This window comes from Myotis myotis, unplaced genomic scaffold (genome assembly GCF_014108235.1).
Source record: "Myotis myotis isolate mMyoMyo1 unplaced genomic scaffold, mMyoMyo1.p scaffold_m19_p_1, whole genome shotgun sequence".
NCBI lineage: Eukaryota > Metazoa > Chordata > Mammalia > Chiroptera > Vespertilionidae > Myotis > Myotis myotis.
In genome coordinates this window covers 190,130,158-190,151,833 of record NW_023416313.1, presented here as the reverse complement: position 1 = coordinate 190,151,833, position 21,676 = coordinate 190,130,158, and the positions used below count along the sequence as shown (strand labels likewise).

General features: G+C 35.1%; 1 protein-coding gene across 4 annotated transcripts in view; it reads left to right on the top strand.

The window, feature by feature from the left end:
- Positions 1-21,676, top strand: part of EXOC5 (exocyst complex component 5) — a 41,442-nt gene that overhangs the window by 6,646 nt on the left and 13,120 nt on the right. For all 4 annotated transcript variants that reach the window (XM_036308359.1, XM_036308350.1, XM_036308368.1 and 1 more), the window contains exons 2-12: positions 1,903-1,997; positions 2,601-2,748; positions 4,485-4,679; positions 5,475-5,539; positions 8,418-8,446; positions 10,269-10,378; positions 12,023-12,067; positions 12,176-12,316; positions 13,590-13,672; positions 15,153-15,362; positions 16,889-17,036. In XM_036308359.1, the coding sequence (XP_036164252.1) occupies positions 1,903-1,997; positions 2,601-2,748; positions 4,485-4,679; positions 5,475-5,539; positions 8,418-8,446; positions 10,269-10,378; positions 12,023-12,067; positions 12,176-12,316; positions 13,590-13,672; positions 15,153-15,362; positions 16,889-17,036 (1,269 nt within the window). The remainder of the gene's footprint in view (positions 1-1,902; positions 1,998-2,600; positions 2,749-4,484; positions 4,680-5,474; positions 5,540-8,417; positions 8,447-10,268; positions 10,379-12,022; positions 12,068-12,175; positions 12,317-13,589; positions 13,673-15,152; positions 15,363-16,888; positions 17,037-21,676) is intronic.

The following is a 21,676-nucleotide window of genomic DNA, read 5'->3' as shown; positions in this document are numbered from 1 at the left end:
AGCTGAATCAGCCTTGGTGAGTAGGACCTCATGCTGTTGGGGTCATGTTGTATCTATATTATGTTTGCTCTGTTCAGTGTGCTAATGCTGGGCAGAAGCTGGCTGATGTGAACTGGTAGAGGCATTTTGTCTTCATTGATTAATTCTTTTTCCATGGTGGATGTCTGTCTTTTAGGGGTGTTAACATGTGTCACCAAGATTTTATTTCTTCATGCCCACTCCCAAATATCCATCCACATGACTCTGCACAAGACTTCTTATCTTCATGTACTAATCTTTGTCCTCTGATAGCCAGGCTTTTTGCTGTTGTCTCTGAGTCCCTGTATATTCTAATCTTAGGTCAGTTCTCTTGTCCACCGAAGAGAACAATCAGGTATGTTTCCCTAACCTTTGCCTATTGGGAAGATATTTTTCTTGCCACTGAATTTCATGGCTTTCCCTGAATGAGGCTGTAATTGCAGCTGCTGTTCATTTTTAGTAGACATATCTGCCTAGCCAATTCTCCATGAACCAAACTCAGTGACTTAATGAATATCCTATTTCCATCTCCCAACTACTTACTGAGTTATAACAACTCACTCAGCAATTTTAACACTGAAGTTTGTGCATGCATTTTTATTTACTTACCACATACTACTGTTGCTTTTTCCTATTGTTAGACTATGAGTTTCTCAGTTTGTATTTATACATCTTTATAATCCAAAGCCTAACAGAGTGCTTGACTGGAAATGGTATTGTTCAGTTAATGTTTATCAAAGAAAATGTTTTTTTAACTATGATTAAAAAATGGAAAATTTTATAGATAAAACAATTTAAACTGGAATCACTAGCAAGTGCTACCAGCTTAAATTATATGCTAAGTGGGAGACAATATATGATATTTATTTGCAAGAGGGTAGTGTGGAAAATATGTAAATAATTGTGTACTAGTCTAAAAAATGCATTATCAGCTGATGGTGAACATTTGAATATTTATTTATTTTAAATATATTTTTATTGATTTCAGAGATAAAGGGAGAGAGAGAGAGAGATAAATCAATGATGAGAGAGAATCATATCGGCTGCCTCCTTCACACCCCCTACTGGGTATCGAGCCCACAACCTGACAGATGCCTTTGACAGGAATCGAACCTGGGACCCTTCCGTATGCAGGCTGGCACTCTATCCACTGAGCCGGCTAGGGATGAATATTTATTTATTTTTGGATTGGTCCTTCTATTCTAATATTTTTTTGTTTTCTAACTAATGTTTTTTCCATGAGAAAATTTAGAAAATACTTTTATCTTGTTTTTTCCATCAGATATTGTGAGCATTTTCTTCATTTTATTTAAATTTTTTATAACATGATTTTAATAGGAACATAGTTTTTCATCTTACAAGTTTACCATAACTTTTCAATGATGATTTTGTTGAATATTTATGTAGACAATTTTACCCAGCAAACATTCTGTAAAAAGTTTTTATTTGCTTTTCCCTTAAAATTTTAAAAGTAGAATTACTGGGTTAAAGGGTAAGAACATTTGTAATATTGTTGATATTACCAAACTATTACCTATTGCCTCCAAAAATATTGTACCTGTTAACATTTCTAATAGTAATGAGAGTATGAATGTCAGTTTACCCTCCCCTGCATTACATATTATAATTTTTAAAAACTTTGTCACTTTGTGAGATAAAAAAAGTGAAAATTTGACTATTTGTGCAATTGCATGTTTTTTATGTTTCTTGACCATTTGTATTTCTTCAATAAATTGTTCACTTTTCTATTGGGATGTTTTAACTGGTATTGGTAATTTAATTTCATTTGAAGTTCTCACATAGTAGAACCTGTTTCATTTTTGTAGGTGTTTTTAAGTTATCTTCTATGAAAAATTTTAAAAGAACATTTATTTTATAAACTAGGAACCTTTTGTGGCAGATGAGTATATTGAACGTCTTGTATGGAGAACCCCAGGAGGAGGCTCTAGAGGAGGATCTGAAGCTTTTGATCCTAAAAGGTGAAGTGAAAATTTTTTTTTCATAGACCCAACCTAGTACAAATTTGTGTTTGAAATAGATGTGACTATTGGAATTTCTTTTAACATTCATGTAAAGGGATTTTAGTTAATAATTGGTCATTAAAAGACACAAGCATTAGAAGTTTGGTTGATTTTTCACCCCTTTACATTCCTTTTATTTTAGAGAAGGACTTTAACTAGTATGAGGGAAGGGGTTTTGTTACATTATAAGAACTTAATATTTTCTCCAATTACTAATAAATTAGAAAGAGTTGGCAATAAAAACATGTTAAATGTGTTGTTTTAAGTATAGTTGTAAATTGGGGAACAGAAAGTCACTGACCTCTAGAATACACAATATGATTTTTATGTAGTATATTTACCTATTGACTGTTTCTTTGAAATTGGTTTCTATTTTGGAGGTTAATGGAGATTTTAGGTGAGGTTTTCTTTCATGTCAGAGATAATTCCTAACAAGATACTATAGAGAAGATTAATATGATCATCCTTAGTTCAATTCAAGTTTATTAAACCTTACAGTTCTAAATGAAGTTCCTAAAATTAATCATAGGATTGATACATATTCTTATTTTCCTTTATTAGGTTATTAGAAGAATTTGTAAATCATATTCAAGAACTCCAGATAATGGATGAAAGGATTCAAAGGAAAGTGGAGAAACTAGAGCAACAGTGTCAGAAAGAAGCTAAGGAATTTGCCAAGAAGGTACAAGAGCTTCAGAAAAGCAATCAGGTAAATATTTAGCTAATCAATGAATAATTTATATAGACTATATCTTTATTTCCTTTCAGCTTTTAGTTCTTAATAAAAATCTAGTCAAATGATATTAACTGTTGAGGCTTCTCTCTAGTTCTCCCATATCATGGGATAAAATGTTAATGAATTGTTATCAAACACTCCTGTCAGTGGCTTACATTTGGGATCACAGTGTTCCCTTCTTAGGATGGGGTGCTGTCCAGTATAGTGTGGTCTTTGCTTCTCCTCTAACAATCCAACTTTTCTAGAATGATGCTTCAGCAGACCTATATCTTTAAGGGCTTATTGTTAGCTTGGATATTTAGGTAGTCACTTGCATTTTCATTTAATCATAAAACAAAGTAATATCAGAAAATTATTGCCTGGATAAGGTTTTTCCCCAGAGGAAACCTGGTCTGGGAAGTTTCACAAAAATCATGAGTTATGTGCCCTAATAAGAATTACATTGTAATTGGAAAAATGGGTGCAGAATTCTCCCTCAATTCATTTTGGAGTAAAAAAAAAAAAATAAACTGGCCTTGGGGCTAAGTAGGTCAAGCTTCTTAGCCATTCTTTAGCTCCAGACTGAATCTGGAACCTCCAAACCCCTTGCACAGCCTGATCTAGACTTGATTGCCCTTTGTGAGTGTGTAAGTGTATAAGTTTAAGGAACAATGTTTAGCTCTGCTGCTTCCCAGGGACTATTTGTTTTTTTTAGCATTAGGGATTAGCAAACTGATCTCTGCTCAGATTTCATTTATTTAGATTCCGTTATTTAAGCATCTATGGCTGTGAGAAAATATTTAATGAAGTCAATAATTTATATAAGATAGAAAATATATTTTTAAGTAGTTAAATTAATAGATTTCAGGTACTTCTAATGCAATTTTCCCTTGATAATAATAATTAAATATTAATAGTTTAACAAGTTCTGAAGCCAACTTTCTCTACCAAGTATTAGCTGTGTCACTTCAAGCAACTCAAGCTTTTCTGTGCCTCAGTTTTTTCATCTGCATATAAAATAGATTGTTGTAAAGATTACATAAATAAATACATTAATATGCTTAGAATAGTGTCTAGCATAGAGGATATCCTTAGTATATCTAAATTATCAGCAATTTTATTATTGGCAATTTTAAGGCATTCATAGTGTATAATTTTTATCTACCAGAAGATAATCAGTATACTGTGGGAAAGGGATATTCTAGGAAGTAATATACATTTGCCTCAGTAGAATAATTGAAATCTTTTCTGTTTTCAAAGCTGAGCAAAAAAAAAAAAAAAAAAATTTTACCTTACTTAAAATATTATCATTGCTCTTTAAATATTTAAATGTTTTTTAAATATTTTTTTAAATCAGTGTCTTTTACTTCTAACATGTTTTTAACTCTTTTTAGTGTAGTAACAAGTGAGTTGTTCAGATGACTGGTCTTTTTGATACTTAGTTCATTGTTATCAGAGCCATTATTTATGAGTAAGTGGTACTGGGAAACTTTGTTAAACAGAATGAATAGTAACTAGTCTTGCTGTTTTATTGATTAGTAAGTGTATTCATGATAAAATATAATTTTAATAGTTAAAAATATAAAATTGTTAACTCAGTTTGAGAGTAGTGATGAGTTAGTAGTTTAGTTTTGATACGAATTATAAGTTAATCTGGGTGCTGTCATTCTATTATAAGTAAAAACTGCATTCTGTCATTGTATTTTATGCTTATGCATATTTTTTTTCAGGTTGCCTTCCAACATTTCCAAGAACTGGATGAGCACATTAGCTATGTAGCAACCAAGGTCTGTCACCTTGGAGACCAGTTGGAAGGGGTAAACACACCCAGACAACGGGCAGTAGAGGCTCAGAAATTGATGAAATACTTTAATGAGTTTCTAGATGGAGAATTGAAATCTGATGTTTTTACAAATTCTGAAAAGGTGAGCACGATTGAAGGATAAAAGCAAATTATAGCATTAATAACAATGTCCTAATTATTAACTACAGTTATTACTTTCCAGAGAAGAACTTCAAATCACTGAGTAGCTGACTTATTGTTCTGATGTGTAAATTAGTACACTAGCTTACAGATTGCTGATGAAGTCTTCTGATTTTTAAATGGATTGGTTGGCTTTTTTTTCTTCATGAAATTATGTGTGGTTTAGAAATGCCAAAGAGACTATATTAATGAGTGTTTCTTTTTTGTAATTGACTTTTAATATTAGCAGAATTTCTGTAGGTTTGGAATAGTTACATTTCTTTGGATGAGGGTGGTCTGATCTAATCATTGAAAAGTTGAGGTGGCATTTTCGTTGTTATATTCACTTAAAGTGGGATATATGCAGCAGAATAATCTGAATTATTTTCATATATCTTGTTTACCCTTTTTGGATTCATAAACTCAGAAGAAACTTACACTTCTGCTTTCCGTAAGTAATTAGTTGAATTTTTTCAGAGTAAATGAACTATAGGTTTCATTGGGAAGGTGATTGTGGCATTATGAAATGGTAAGATTTCAGTGCCAGAAAGACAAATGTGTATGTTTTATTGACTTATTGGTGATACCCCAAATGTATTCCTGTTGCTCAAAAAGTTTTATTTGTTGAGAATTTTAAAAGAAAATTGGGTGAGGGTCTGTGGGCATACATAGGGGAATATTACTATTTTCAAATAGAAACATTTTTGACATATATATAAGGGTTTTAAAAAAATTATTGCTTTTATTTTTTTAATAGATAAAGGAAGCAGCAGACATCATTCAGAAGTTGCACCTAATCGCCCAAGAGTTACCTTTTGATAGGCAAGTTTATTTCTCAAGAGCTAATTTAGATATATGGTGTAATTTATAGAATAAACTTGTATTTTTTCCGGTATGATTTTGCTCATTAATTCAACAAGAATGAATTGAGTACCTGCTTTGTATAAGGTACAAAATGTAATAGTTGAATGAAAAAATATGGTCTCAGTCTCTAAATTTAATAATATACCTTGAAATAATTTCAGTTCTTTGTTTTCCCCTGGGGAAAAAGTGATGAAGAAGAATTTTGAAATTTACTGAAGTGAGATTTTAAATTTTCATTTTTTGGACTTTCATAATCTAGATGGGAGGAGGCTGAGAGTGTTTAAACATGGAACCACCCAGCTGTTTTTTCCTATCTCTAGATGAGAGTTCTTAAGTTTTTAAAGATCTGAGACAATGAAAAGCTGATGAAAGCTATAAAGTTTCTTCCAAAATGTCAGTTTCACACAGATTGTTATATACAATTTTATGTAGTTTTTATACTCATTAGCTTATCCGCAGTCTCTGGATAATTCAGGTTAAGAACCCTTGCTTTAGTTGAAAGGCTTAAGGCCATCTAAATCAAGTATTAATGGTTTTATCCCAAAATTAACTTTACTGAGATGGAAATTTTTGCATGATTTCCTTTGTCCTTGGAATATCAGACACTTTAATAAAATATTGGTAGTAGTAGTTCCTGCATGTGAATATCTGAAAGAAATATGTCTTCCCATATAATAGACAATATATCTTTATTCTTTTGGTAATACTTGGAAGATCCTCTGGTACAGGTAGAATATAAATGTATTGCTATACTTAAAGCTTGACCATATATCGCAAACATAGAGTTCCCTACCCACAAAATACCTTATTTTATTCTCAACTATGTCCTCATAAAGGATTAGCAGTAATGGTCATCTGTCACTTAGATATTATTAATAATCTCATTCTTGCCCAGCATGAGAGTAATGAATTTTAAAGTGACCCACAGAAATCTCTCTTTTAACTTTATCTCATTTCATTCTTGTGCCATTTACTTAAATGGGTAAAATGTGAAGCTCACGATAGGTGCATAATAATTGTTGGCTACCTCTCCCATCCCCTCTCTATCCTCTCTATTATATGTTTCTATAAAACATGGCATATACTCATCTCTTCCATTTCTCAATTTATACAATTGCATACTTCTCTTACAGTATTGTTTTAGCCTCTCTGCCAGTTCTTGGAGTTGAATATATATCCTAATCAGATATAATTTTTTTTCACAAAGATTTACAACACCTTACGTGCACTGTGTGATCTGCCATGACTTTGATACAGTCATGCATCACATAACGTCGTTTTGGCCTTCCACAGACTGCATATATGATCCCATAAGATAATAATGGAGCTGAAAAATTCCTATCATCTAGAGCAGCCATGGGCAAACTATGGCCCGTGGGCGAGATCCGGCCCGTTTGAAATGAATAAAACTAAAAAAAAAAAAGACCGTACCCTTTTATGTAATGGTGTTTACTTTGAATTTATATTAGTTCACACAAACACTCCATCCATGCTTTTGTTCCGGCCCTCCGGTCCAGTTTAAGAACCCATTGTGGCCCTCGAGTCAAAAAGTTTGCCCACCCCTGATAGAGATATTGGCCATTGTGATGTTGTAGTGCTATGCATTACTCATGTGTTTGTGGTGATGCTGATGTAAACAAACCTATTTTGCTGCCAGTCATATAAAAGTGTAGCACATACAATTATGCAAAATACATAATACTTGATAATTATAATAAACAACTTTGTTTCTGGCTTATGTATTTATTGTACTTTTTATCATTATTGCAGAATGTACTCTTTCTGCTTATAAAAACATTTTTCTGTAAAACAGTATGCCTGGTTACACTAGAATGGCCTCTTGTGTCTCAGGTTTATTGGGTCTCTTGATGGCATCATTTTCTCCTGTGGTTGATTTAATCTTGTGTTTTGTATGGTAACATGCTGTATAGGCTTGTAGTTTAGGAGTAATCGGCTTTATACAATATAGCATTGGTGTGTAGTAGGCCATGCCATCTTCGTTTGTCTAAGTGTACTGTATGATGTTCACACAACAGTGAAATTGCCTAATGTTTGCCCATTTTTCAGAACGTATTCCTATTATTGAGTGGCATAGGCTGTATATCAATTTTGTATAACTTTAAATTTTTTTACTTTCTTCATCTGTCTTTGGCATCTCTTTTGCCAGTCACTTTTCTCTGTCTTCACACTGATTGTGTAGGAACTTTCGGCATCCATTTTCCATGATGTGTATTTCCCCTGATCTTTAAGATTTGAGAAAAATTCTAGTGTATGGTATGTGTGATATTTTAGTTTCTGAATTTGCAAAGATTGATTACTAGGCACAATGCTTGGTCCTTTTTCTGACTTCTACACTAGTTTTAAAATAACTCATTTGTATGTACTTTTTATTTTTATTTTAAATAACGATAATTGAACTTTTGAAAAAAAATCCCAACAGAGGGAGGAATATACAAATATCAAGTGAATTTAAAATGCCAGAGAATATGACTGGGGGCAGTAGCTCAGTGATGGGGCTGGCTGGATTGTTAATGCCTCATACAATTCTTCGTTGTTTGACAATTGGTTTTTCAATGTGGGTTTCTTAAATGAGAACCAGCCACTCCATCGGAATATCCCAAATTTAGTTTTGTCACCTGGCATGCTTCCTGTCAGTACTGTCTCCTTTTGACTTTATCTTTTTCTCTCTTCCTTATTTTATGATGATCTTTAGTACAGAGGACTCACATATATCCCCAAACACAGTTTCCCCTTTTATTAATATTTTATAATAGTACCATTGCTATGGAATATTTGTCACAACTAATGAACTTCATCATTGGTTTTTATCTTTCAGATTTTCAGATGTAAAATCCAAAATTGCAAGTAAGTGGGGTTCTGTTTATTTAACTGTTTTGAACAAGCAATGAATTACTTGGGTAAAAGAAAAAAAAATAGTAAGAGAGGTAGTGGATCATGTCATCCTTCCATCCTATCCTTGGCTTTGATTGCTTTTCCTTGAAACAAACATTAGCAATTCCTTGGGTATTCCTCCAGAGTATTCTATAGATAAATAAGCCTAGGATATAAATCATGTATATTTGTGTAAAATTTAGTTCTATCATCCTCATTTATTTTTTTAAAAAATATATTTTATTGATTTTTTACAGAGAGGAAGGGAGAGAGATAGAGAGTTAGAAACATCGATGAGAGAGAAACATCGATCAGCCACCTCCTGCACATCTCCTATTGGGGATGAGCCCGCAACCCAGGTACATGCCCTTGACCGGAATCAAACCTGGGACCTTTCAGTCTGCAGGCCGATGCTCTATCCACTAAGCCAAACCGGTTTCGGCATCCTCATTTATTTTAAAATAATTAGTAGCATTCTCTATAAATAGTTTTTGCCTTCTGTTTTTAATTTAACAATGTATCTTCGAGATTATTCATACAGATATCTCTAGAGTAGGTCCTTTTTTAAAAAAAACTAAGTTTATAATTTCTTACATAACTAGTTTGATTTTTGCCAATCTTTGGATTATATTTTAGGCAGCTTATTCTAGGTTTCTAGAAAAGCCACTGTATTTCAGGTTCCTGTGGTAGCCTGATCACTGTTTGCGAGGCCATTTTGTATAGAAGGTTCAAAGAAGTTCTATTTGGACTTCCTGCCCTGTTTTTGATCACTATAGATTAGTCAAAAGTTCAGTTACTCATTCAAAACTATAATAGCCTCAAGAATATAGTGAATCAAATATCACATATTATCTTAAGGTAGAATTTGGTGTTGAATCCACCGTTTTGTTCAAGGCAAAGGCATCTGAACTCAAAAATTTCTGTAGTCCTCACTCTTTCTGCACTTCCAAGTTTAAGATTTTTCGTTTCTCCTGATCTCAGAGATACCATCGGGAAGATTTCCCCTGTCAGTTGCTTTTAAAGTAATAGTGGTAAATAGCAGTCAGACTGTGGGAGTTCAACTGTTTTATTTGGGAAGATAGGAAAGATGTTTTTGTCTTGAAAATATAGATTTATATATCACAATATATTGTGGTGTCTAGATTCATTGTAATATCTTACTGTTTTGTAATTTTTCAAAAGAGGGCTAGATCCATAGTCATTATATTTATAAACTAGAGGCCCCGTGCATGAAAATTTATGCACTGGCGGGGGGGTGGTCCCTCAGCCCGGTCTGCCCCCTCTGTCTGGGAGCCCTCAGGAGTGGGAGGCGACCTGGCGATCAGGGGAAGGCGATGCCTCCATCACACCTCTGCTGCTGCCACTGCTGGCAGCACAAGCCTCGGCTGGCCCTGGTTACCCGAGCCTCAGGTGGCCCTGGGCAGCTGGGCAGCTGCCACCCGAGACTTGCCTGTGCCTCGGGCCAGCCCTTGGGTTGCTGGGGGGCTGAGGGGACGGGGGGGACTCTGGAGGCAGGCACATGGCAAGGTCCCAGTGAGACTGAGGGGACTGGGCACCGCCATCTTTGAGGGCGTGGTAGTCAGTTAGCATATTCCCTCCTTATTGGCTGTGGGTGCTGCCATCTTTGAGAGCAGGGCAGTCAGCATATTCCCTCCTGTTTGGTTGTGGGTACCGCCATCTTTGCAACAGCATTAGGGTCAATTAGCATATTCCCTCTTTATTAGATAGGATAGTTCATATACTAGCAAATAGCTTGCATACCTTGTTTGTCTCATTGACTTCTTTTTATTTTTAGGCAAATACCATGATTTAGAATGCCAGCTGATTCAGGAGTTTACTAGTGCTCAAAAAAAAGGTGAAATCTCCAGAATGAGAGAAGTAGCAGCAGTTTTACTTCATTTTAAGGTAAGTAGCAAAAATTATAAGTGAAAATTAGTCTTCAAGGCTGGAGATTATATAAATTCTGTATATTATAGTCTCTGATTTTCCCCTATTGTATGACTATCAGGATGATAATTTTTGTTTTGAATAATCTTATTGTACATTTTATCTTTCTCTATAAGACATGTTAAATTTTAGGTGTTTAATATTATTTAAATGGGGATTTTATATTCTATAACATTGATATTTTATCAAACACCAATATGTATATTTGATATCATATGTCAAGCTATATATGAATTTTTATATAGTTTGCCATAGAAAGTCATATTTTTTTGCCTTCTTTATAATGTATTGTTCTTTTCAGTCAAGCATGTTATGAAATAGGTCAAAAGCAAGAAGACTTGATCTTAAGTATCTAGTGGAATGTAGGAACCACAGAGTGGGTGGAATGTGACTCGTAAAAGACAAGTTAAATCCAGAGGATCTCAGGTGTAATACAAGGAATATTCTATTCTAGAACTGTCTTCTTGGAATTTGAACTACAAAGATAATCTTTGTATGGGAATGCATTTCTGTAAACATACTGCTTAAAGGAACAGTGTTTCCTTTAGTCTGTTTCTTTATATTTATATCAGACTAGAAGCCCAATGCACAAAAATTCATGCAAGAGTAGGCCTTCCTTCCTCTGCTGCCAGCACCAGCTTCCCTCCGGCACCCAGGACCCAGGCTTCCCTCCTTTGCCCATCGGCAGGCACCCAGGACCTGGGCTGCTTCCCCCCTCCGGCCACCGGCAAGCACCTGGGATTCGGGTTGGCTTCCCTCCAGCCCTGGCTTCGTCAGGAAGGACATCCGGAATGACATCCGGAAGACATCCAGTCTAATTAGCATATTACCCTTTTATTATTGTAGATTAGGGAAATATAAGCCATTTGTTGAACTTTTCATTTAAGTACCATATTTAAGTATTAAGAATGGCTCTTGAGCCCTAGCTGGTTTAGCTTAGTGGATAGAATGTTGGACTGTGGACTGGAAGTTCCCAGGTTGGATTCCGGTCAGAGGCACATGCTAGGGTTGTGGGCTCAATCCCCAGTAGGAGGCATGCAGGAGGCATCCGATCAATGATTCTCTCTCATCATTGATGCTTCTATCTCCCTCTCCCTTCCTTTCTGAAATCAATTAAAAAAAATTTGTATAAAAAAAAAAAAAAAGAATGGCTCTTGAGACATTATACTTCATATTGCTTACCTTTTTTAAATTAGCTTAATATGACAAATTATTTAAACACATTCTATTTAAATGGATTCAATTTTTAAAATAAATTTCCAGAATGTCAGTTAAATGCAGCTCTGTCCATATTCTTGCAAGGGAAAGCAAATGCTTTGAATCCAAAAGAGGAAAGAAGGAAATATATATTTCTATATATCTTGAATCTGTTTGTGTGCGTGCACATGTTTTAGAGTTGAAGGAGATGACTTGATGATGATTGGGTAAAATGACTATAAAGAACTCAGTTATACCTAATTTTTCTTTGAAGTCCAGCAACTATTGGCCATTCATGGGGACACAGACATAGCTTTATTACATTACATAGGTATACTTTTTTTAATTGAGATTATTATTACAATTTAAGAGAACAGTGATAATGTATTTCTTTCTTCTTCTTAGGGTTACTCCCATTGTGTTGATGTTTATATAAAGCAGTGCCAGGAGGTAACATAACAGTACACTTTTGTATTTCATTTCATTTTATGCTAATTTGTGTTTTAAAAACCATTTAAACATTATGTATTCACTATGTAAAATGCCTCTGCTATTTAGGGTGCTTACATGAGAAATGATATATTTGAAGATGCAGCAATACTCTGTCAACGGGTGAACAAACAAGTTGGAGATATCTTTAGTAATCCAGAAACAGTACTAGCTAAACTTATTCAAAACGTATTTGAAATCAAACTACAGGTAATTTTAAATAATGACTATGTAGTTTTTAAAGCAATATTTGATTTTTTTCTCTGTGTCTTAAAAGTTTTTTTAAATACTAGTTTACTGTTTAATGACCATAGGAATAGAAATCTACTTATTCACTGAAGGGGGAAAGGAGTGATAGTGTCATGCTTTTTAAAACATGTTTTGTTGCCCTATCTGGTTTGGCTCAGTGGATAGAGTGTCGGCCTGCAACTGAGGTTCACAGGTTCGATTCCTGTCGAGAGCATGTACCTCAGTTGCAGACTCCTGGCCCTGAGTTGGAGCGCACATGGGAGGCAACCAATTGATGTGTGTCTCTACATCAGTGTTTCTCTCTGTCTCTCCCCCTCCCTTTCACTCTCTAAAAAATCAATGGAAAAGATCCTCTGGTGAGGATTAACAACAACAAAAACAAAAAAGAAAAACATGTTATGTTGAAAAAGTATGCTAATCACTAAGTGTCATAAGAACACATGTTTGAATTCTGTTTACCAGTAGTAGTAGTAGTATCAATTGTAGTAACAGGTTATAGTATGGTAGCCTCAAATTTTTATTTTTATTGGGTCTTCACCTTGACCAATAGATGGCATTTGTGAAACTGAATAAGAATTACAAATGCAGTCTGTAGAATTTTTTATAATATGGTACTAACATGAAAAAGAAAAAACAGGAATTTAATTTATAGCCTATACTCTCATAGCATTATATTTTAAGGCAACATTTCCTAAACTATATCACTGGATTAAAATATATTAAATATGTTTGTTTTTAAAACACAACTTAGGGCTTTTAAATACCCTTTAAAAGTAGTAATATGTTGTATTTCTCTTGAAATGGGGGTGAAATATACAGCATTTCCCAGGTTTAGAGTAATGCCTATTAATGTTTCAAGGGACAATAATGTTACCAAGACCACAGTTTGGTAAATGCTGCTTTAAGAAAATGCTTATATTGGTGTAGACTGGGGTTTTGTTTGTTGTTGTTGTAAATGTACTTTATGAGTCAGGATAGGCCATTTTCAAGGAAAAAGATATTTTGAAATTCTTAATGCTTATTCCTATGACTGATGTAGATGGACTAGTAAATACAGAGGTAAAATTTTAAACCTGTTTTTGTTATTGGTATATTTTCTATACATTGCCTTTTCCATTGAATTGTAAGTCAGAAAAATTTAAGGATGTGGAATTAATTTCAGAAAAATACATCTTGAGTATGTAATTTAATATTTACTTAATTGACAAAATGTTGACTTTTTTTTTTTTTTTAGAGTTTTGTGAAAGACCAGTTAGAAGAATGTAGGAAGTCTGATGCAGAGCAGTACCTCAAAAATCTCTATGACTTATATACAAGGTATATTTTTAATTATTATAAAGTCATAACAGATCTTAGATTTTAATGTTTTTTTGGAAAATGGGGAAGTATTCAAGTATTTTTGAATAATAGTTTGCCAGATAACAGTCTGTCTTTTAGCATTAAATACTTGGCTTATAAACTAGTATTGTACAAGAGTAGCATTCTTAGTACATTAATTTAGGGGTATTATGCTTTATATTAATGTATCTAATGAAACATAAAGCTTTGTTTACATTGTTTAAAACTAAGACTTGAAAATTTTGTTTCCGATTTTAATTGTAAGCTAGTTCACTGTTCTTTAATTTTTCCTCCAAGAACTAGTATAATTATATTTATCTGCAGCTGCAATTTTAGAAATTGAGGAAGTGACAAATTCTTTTTTTTAATCTTTATTGTTGGAAATATTACATATGTCCCTTCTTTTTTCCCATTGACCCCCTTCAGCCCACTAGTGCCTGACAAATTCTTTTAAAAATGACAATTTCAGCCTTAAGTCTAATGTGAGAATCTGTTTTTGAGACAGTGTTAAACTTAGAAATATTATATCAGAAGTTTCATATGTAGTTTTTACCCAATCCTATGGCTATTGTTCAGTGTCATCATTTTGAGAGGAAAATTTTGAAAAATAACCATAATCTGAAAGTTCTTATCTACACTAATAAAAGGGTAATATGCTAATTAGACTGGGTTGACTGGACATCTTCTGGTTGTCCTGCCTTCCTTCCGGACAAAGCCACGGTTGGCGGGGCTGAGGCAGAGGCGGTTAGGGGCAATCAGGCTGGCAGAGGAGGGCAGTTAGGGGCAATCAGGCAGGCAGAGGGGTTAGTAGTGATCAGGCAGGCAAGCAGGTGAATGGTTAAGAGCCAGCGGTCCCAGATTGCGAGAGGGATGTCTGACTGCCGGTTTAGGCCCAATCCCGTAGACATCCTCTGAGGGGTCCCGGATTGGAGAGGGTGCAAGCTGAGCTGAGGGACTCCTCCCCCCTCTCCCCTGTGCATGAATTTTATGTACCGGTCCTCTAGTAAATAATAACATTATTATGAGCCTGTCTTCAACAATGGGAAACAGAAAATTAGAGAGAAGTCCACATGGACAAAGACCAAAGGGAATGAGCAGAGAGTAGACCCCTCAGTATTCTGACTTGTGTACCATGTCATGAATAGCATTAGACCATACTTGAAGAATTTCTGCCACTTTTTGCCATTTCTAGACTGGTTGGTTGCCTCCGTTTCCTCTCCTAAGCCATCCCTAGCCGTTTATGGCAGTTTCAAAACCATAATGTTCATAGTATTCATTCTACTTTAAATATAATCCTAAATAAGCTGCTCTCTGCATCCTAATAAGTACCTTCCCAAACTTTAAGAAATGGTGGTTTAACATAAGCTATTAAATTCACATTGTAAAAATATATATTCGTTAGTATTGTTACTATACCTAAAATATATATTAATCTTTTTTCCCCCTCTTCCATGAAAAGAACCACAAATCTTTCCAGCAAGTTGATGGAGTTTAACTTAGGTACTGATAAACAGACTTTCTTGTCTAAGCTTATCAAATCCATTTTCATTTCCTATTTGGAGAACTATATTGAGGTGGAGACTGGATATTTGAAAAGCAGAAGTGCTATGATCCTACAGCGCTATTATGATTCAAAAAACCATCAAAAGAGATCCATTGGCACAGGAGGGTGAGTGTTTATGATAAATTTTATATAATAAGACTAAAGATATAAAGAACTTTATTATATTTGGACAAAGTTGTCAAATATTGAGTCATTGGAATTTTCCATGAAGAACTCTTTTAATCCAATTTGTTTATAATATTGCTCAAATCCTGTCCCTTGAACCACATGTTAAACATGACCTAACATAATATAATTAAAATGTAAAGCAGAATACCAGTCCTATAAAGAGCTCTATAGATCCTTTTTTAGTTTCAAACTCATTAAAGTATTTCAGGTTATTAACTAGGAAGCACATTATTTTTTTGTTGATTATTACAGGTGTGAAAAAAAACCCAGCCAATAGACAGTTCACAGTTTAGATACCCTAAGCTTTTTACTGACTTATACATAAAATTATTTAATTAATACCTTAAAACTTGTGATTATTCACATACTAGAAGATAGTGATTTTTCTGAAAGAATTGGTGGCACCTCAGTAATCCAGATCTCAACTATCTAGAACCCAATTGATTCTAGGATGAAGCAGAATGACTTCTGTGGAGCCATATAACCAGGGTCCAGAGTCCACATACATACATTCAAGTCAGTATTTTATTTTCCAGTTTGTTGAATATTAAATAATGATCAGGGGGAGGTTACAATTAGGAATAAAAATTGACAGCTGAGAGGCAGTAGCAAGTAAAGAAAAAGAAAAACTAAAGAATAATCAAACATTTTTAAGTAAATTAGTTCACAGTAGTCTGGAGCTACATATTCTAAGATAAAAAAAAGATCTAACCTAATGATACCATGTTCTAACCTAATAATAAACGTTCAGAGTGACCCTTTAGTCATTAAGGAAAGCTAAATTATGTTGCACATATCTTGTTTAATAATAATGAAGAAATGTTTATTGGGATTATTATAACCATTATATTTAAATTGTTTAATATATTTTAAAAACATTACATTTTAAAGATTATTTTAAGCAGGACCGTTTAGTTATCTGGAATACTAACTTATTTGGAGTAGCCCACTTCCTAAAAAATAGAACAAGGACTTCTTGGCTATCAAGTTAGAATTGTAGAGCTGAAAGAGCCTTTGGAAATCATAACTCTGAATCTCCTAATTTTTCAGGTGAAAGTCGTCTGTTTAGAGCAGTGGTTCTCAACCTTCTGGCCCTTTAAATACAGTTCCTCATGTTGTGACCCAACCATAAAATTATTTTCGTTGCTACTTCAAAACTGTAATGTTGCTACTGTTATGAATCATAATGTAAATATCTGATATGCAGGATGGTCTTAGGCGACCCCTGTGAAAGGGTCGTTCGACCGCCAAAGGGGTCGAGACCCACAGATTGAGAACCTCTGGTTTAGAGATTTAAGGCTGACTTCTCTTTTCAGAAATAATTATTGCAATTAGAACTTTTAGAACTGGCTATTGGTCCATATTTTTATTGTTGTTGATGTATACTAACTTTGAGAGTACTTGAAATGAAATTCTATGTATAGTGAAGTGTTCTTTTTTAATTGGTTAATATGATGCTCTAGTATTCAAGATTTGAAAGAGAGAATTAGACAACGTACCAACTTACCTTTGGGGCCAAGTATCGATACTCATGGGGAAACCTTTCTATCCCAAGAAGTGGTGGTTAATCTTTTACAAGAAACCAAACAAGCCTTTGAAAGATGTCATAGGGTAAGAGTAATTGTAAATTTATTTTATTTATACATAGTTGTGTATTTTAAGTTTTGCCTCATTTATACTAAGATATAAATCTGCTGTCTGGTTAGGAACAACTATTTTTTTGTAATAAAAATATATAGGATTTTTGTTTTAGAGAACAAAATTACTTTAAAATTATTTAGAAGTACATTTGTAAAAATGTTACGGTATGACACACCTAGGTGGGTGATGGGTATATTTGGTACAGTAATATATTTAATTTTCTGAATACTGGAAATATGTTAAAATATTTCTAAATATAGTTCAACATGTATCTCAGATTGTCCAACATGTAGCTGTCAACATTATACAGGGTGGGGCAAAAGTAGGTTTACGGTTGTGAGTAAATGAAAGTTTATTCTTGTGTTAATATTTATTAATTATTGTATTATTTTCCATATAAACAACTATAAACCTATTTTCTCCATACCCCATATTTATTGTTTGAATCATAGCAACTCTAAATTATCACCTTCTGCCTGGAAAGTCACAAGATTAAAATTCAGTTCAATTCAGTGCAGCCCGATCCAACAAATTATGCGTTTACTTTGTGCCAGCTGCTGTGTTAGACATTGAGGATATAAATATTAGATGTATACACTACTTTTGAATAGTATGGAGAAAGAGAGTCAACATGTAAAGAATTGATGCAAAGTTTGTCTGCACTGTTGTGACCAAAGAGGAAGCAACCAGTTATGCCTGGTTAAGGAATTGAAAAAAAGTATATCAGGAAAGGTTTCAAAAAGGAGGCATTTGAGACCTAGATCTTCAAAGCTAAATAGATCATCTTTAGGAAGATGCTGCTAGCAGGCTGTTTCAGGTAGAGAGAATAATATATGTACAAAAACATATACAAAGATCAATTATGCAGCATGAAATGCTTGAAATAAAAATGTACATGAAGAGAGGAGGTGGAAAAGATAGAGAAGAACTCTCTGTATACCATGCTTACAAATTTGAACTTGACCTTGTAAGTGATGATGGCAGCTTTAAAGGATATAAAAAAGGGCAGTGTAATATAATAAGCAAGCAGGTTTGTTTTTATTTCCTTTTTAAAAAATAACTTTGAACCCTAGCCAGTTTGGCTCAGTGGATAGAGCATCGGCCTGTGGACCAAAGGGTCCCCGGTTCGATTCCAGTCAAGGGCACATACCTCAGTTGCAGGCTTCTCCCCAGCCTGGGCCCTGGTTGCAGGAGGCAGCCAATCGATGTGTTTCTTTCACATTGATGTATCTATCTGACTTTCCCTCTCTCTGAAAATCAATGGAAAAATACCCTCGGGTGAGGATTAAAAAACAAACAACTTTGACATTCAATAAATTGCATATATTAAAAAAATTAAGTAAATTTCATAAATTATGTGTACAGTTGGAAGCTATAACTAGTCAAAATAATGAAAAGATTCATTACATCAAAAAGTTCACTCTTGCCCTTTTCCACTTATGTATGCAGTGATTGCTTCTCATGTGCCCCGACTGGGGATCGAACCCACAACCTTGGCTCATCAGGACGATCTCTAACCAGTCGAGCCACTCAGCCAGGGATTCTTGCCCTTTTATCATCTCCTTTTTCCCTACCTCCACTTCTATCGTCAGGCAACCCCTGATCTATTATATGTCACTACAGATTAGTTTTTTAAAAGAGGGGACATTTGAGGACTAAGTCTTAAAAGCTAAAAAGGATGTCTTCAAGAAGATTAATTTTATAGAATTTTTTATAAACGGAATTATAGTATAGTATATAGATATGTTGCTGTCTCCTTTCACTCAGTATAATTATATTGAGACTCATCCATGTTTTGTGTATGTATTAGTATGTTCCTTTTCATTTCTGGGTAGTATTTTATTGCATGTATGTACCTAATTTGTTTATTAATTTACCTATTGATGGAAGTTAAGATTGGTTCCAGTGTTTGACTATGATGAATGAAGTTGCTATGAACATTCATGTAATATGCCTTTACGTGGTCAATGCTTCCATTGCTCTTGGGTATGTACTTAGCAACGATATGGTAGTAGTCATCAAAATACTGCCTGTTTTCCAAAGTTATTGTTTCATTTGACATTCCTGCCAGTAGTGTGTCAGTGTTCCATTTTTTCCATATGATGTGATCTTCAGTATTTTGTATGATGAGTCTTTTTAATTTTAGACAATTTAATAGGGCGTGTAGTCATACCTCATTATGGTTTTATTTTTGAATTTCCTAATAACTAATGATGTTGAGTATCTTTTCATGTGTCTGCATTCCATGTTGGGTGGGACAAAAAAAAGCTTTACAGTTGTTCATATGGAAAATAATAAATAATACAAGAATAAACTCTGTGCTCACAACTGTAAACCTACACTTGCCAAACCCTGTATATATATATTTTTTTTATTAAATCTTTATTGTTCAGATTATTACATTTGTTCCTCTTTTTTCCCCCCATAACTCCCCTCCACCCAGTTCCCACCCTACCCTCCTCCCTCACTCCCCACCCACTGTCCTCATCCATAGGTGCACGATTTTTGTCCAGTCTCTTCCCGCATCCCCCACACCTCTTTCCCCCGCAAGAATAGTCAGTCCACTCCCTTTCTATGCCCCTGATTCTATTATAATCACCAGTTCATTCTGTTCATCAGATTATTCACTTGATTTTCAGATTCACTTGTTGGTAGATGTGTATTTGTTGTTCAAAATTTGTATCTTTACCTTTCTTCTTCTTCCTCTTCTTAAAGGATACCTTTCAGCATTTCATATAATACTGGTTTGGTAGTGATGAACTCCTTTAACTTTTTCTTATCTGTGAAGCTCTTTATCTGGCCTTCAATTCTGAATGATAGCTTTGCTGGATAAAGTAATCTTGGTTGTAGGTTCTTGTAATTCATCACTTTGAATATTTCTTGCCACTCCCTTCTGGCCTGCAAAATTTCTGTTGAGAAATCAGCTGACAGTCGTATGGGTACTCCCTTGTAGGTAACTGACTGTCTTTCTCTTGCTGCTTTTAAGATTCTCTCTTTGTCTTTTGCTCTTGGCATTTTAATTATGATGTGTCTTGGTGTGGTCCTCTTTGGATTCCTTTTGTTGGGGTTTCTCTGCGCTTCCGGGACTTGTAAGCCTATTTCTTTCACCAGGTAGAGGAAGTTTTCTGTCATTATTTCTTCAAATAGGTTTTCAATATCTTGCCCTCTCTCTTCTTCTGGCACCCCTATAATTCAGATGTTGGTGCGCTTGAAGCTGTCCCAGAGGCTCCTTACGCTATCTTCGTATTTTTGGATTCTTTTTTCATTTTGCTTTTCTGGTTGGGTGTTTTTTGCTTCTTCGTATTTCAAGTCGTTGACTTGATTCTTGCAATCCTCTAGTCTGCTGTTGGGAGTCTGTATAATATTCTTTATTTCAGTCAGTGTATGCTTAATTTCTAGTTGGTTCCTTATCACAACATCAAGGGTCTCATTAGATTTCTTGTAGATCTCATTAAGTTTATCGGCAGTTTCTAGAAAATTATTGAAAGACCTTAAAAGTGTGGTTTTGAAATCTATATCCAGTAGTTTGCTTTCCTCCATTTCTGTCATTTGTGTCCTTTTTCTTTGTGTATGCATTTTTTATGCTTCCCTGTGTTGATACAGTGGTTTTCTGTGCTAAGTGTCCTCTAGGGCCCAGTGGTTCAGCCTCCCCAATTACATGAGGAGGACACTTTTGGTGCCCCCTCTTGTGGTCTTTGTGCACAGTCTTGTTGTAGTTAAGCCTTGATTGTTGTAGGTATCACTGAGAGGAATTGGCCTCCAGGCCAGTTGGCTGTGAGAATCAGCTGTGTCTACAGTGGGAGAACTTCTGTGCTGGAGACACCTTCTGGGGCAAGACTTGCTTCAATGGGGCTTTGGTGCTCACTGAGTCTGCCCCCTGAGTGTATCCTTTATGGTTCCACGGAGCTGCAAACTGGATGGTCCCACTCTGACCTCTGGGCTTCCTGGCTCCTGGATCTCTAGGGAGGTGCTAATCTAGCCTTTGCTTGAGGCTATCCTGCAAAAGCCTCCCTGCAGGGCTTGGGCGGGGCGGGTCCCACGGGATCAACAGGGCGGGGCTAGCAGTTATGGCTGCTCTCAGTCTTGCCCTGAGAGGCTTTGCTTCTCAATGTCCTGGTAATCGCTGCAAGCTCCTCAGAGAGAAAGCTGCCCTCGAGTTCCGACCGCTGCCAGACAGTCCCGCTTCTCCCCTATGAGTTTGGGTCCCTAGAGACTCACCCGGAACTGGAGCTCAGAGCCTGAGACTCCCTCCCGATTGAAAACGACAACCGCTCCCTCAGCCTCCAGCCCACTCCGCAGGCATCTCCGCACCTTAGTATTTTACTTCCGCACTGCGCCTCCTCTGAGTCTCGGTATGCTTTTCTCTTTCCTTCTAGTTGTAGAATTTCCACTCAGCCAGCCTTCCTGTGGTTCTGGGTGATGTCTATTCCATCTTTTAGTTGTATTTTTGAAGTGGTTGTGTGAGGCAGCAATCTCCGGTGTTTACCTATGCCGCCATCTTGGTTTCTCTGTATATATATTTTTGATGTATTTTTGTACATTTGTAAAATTAGGTTGTCTGAATTTAAGAGGTAATTTTCTAACTTTTTAAGAGATATTTTATTTTCTCA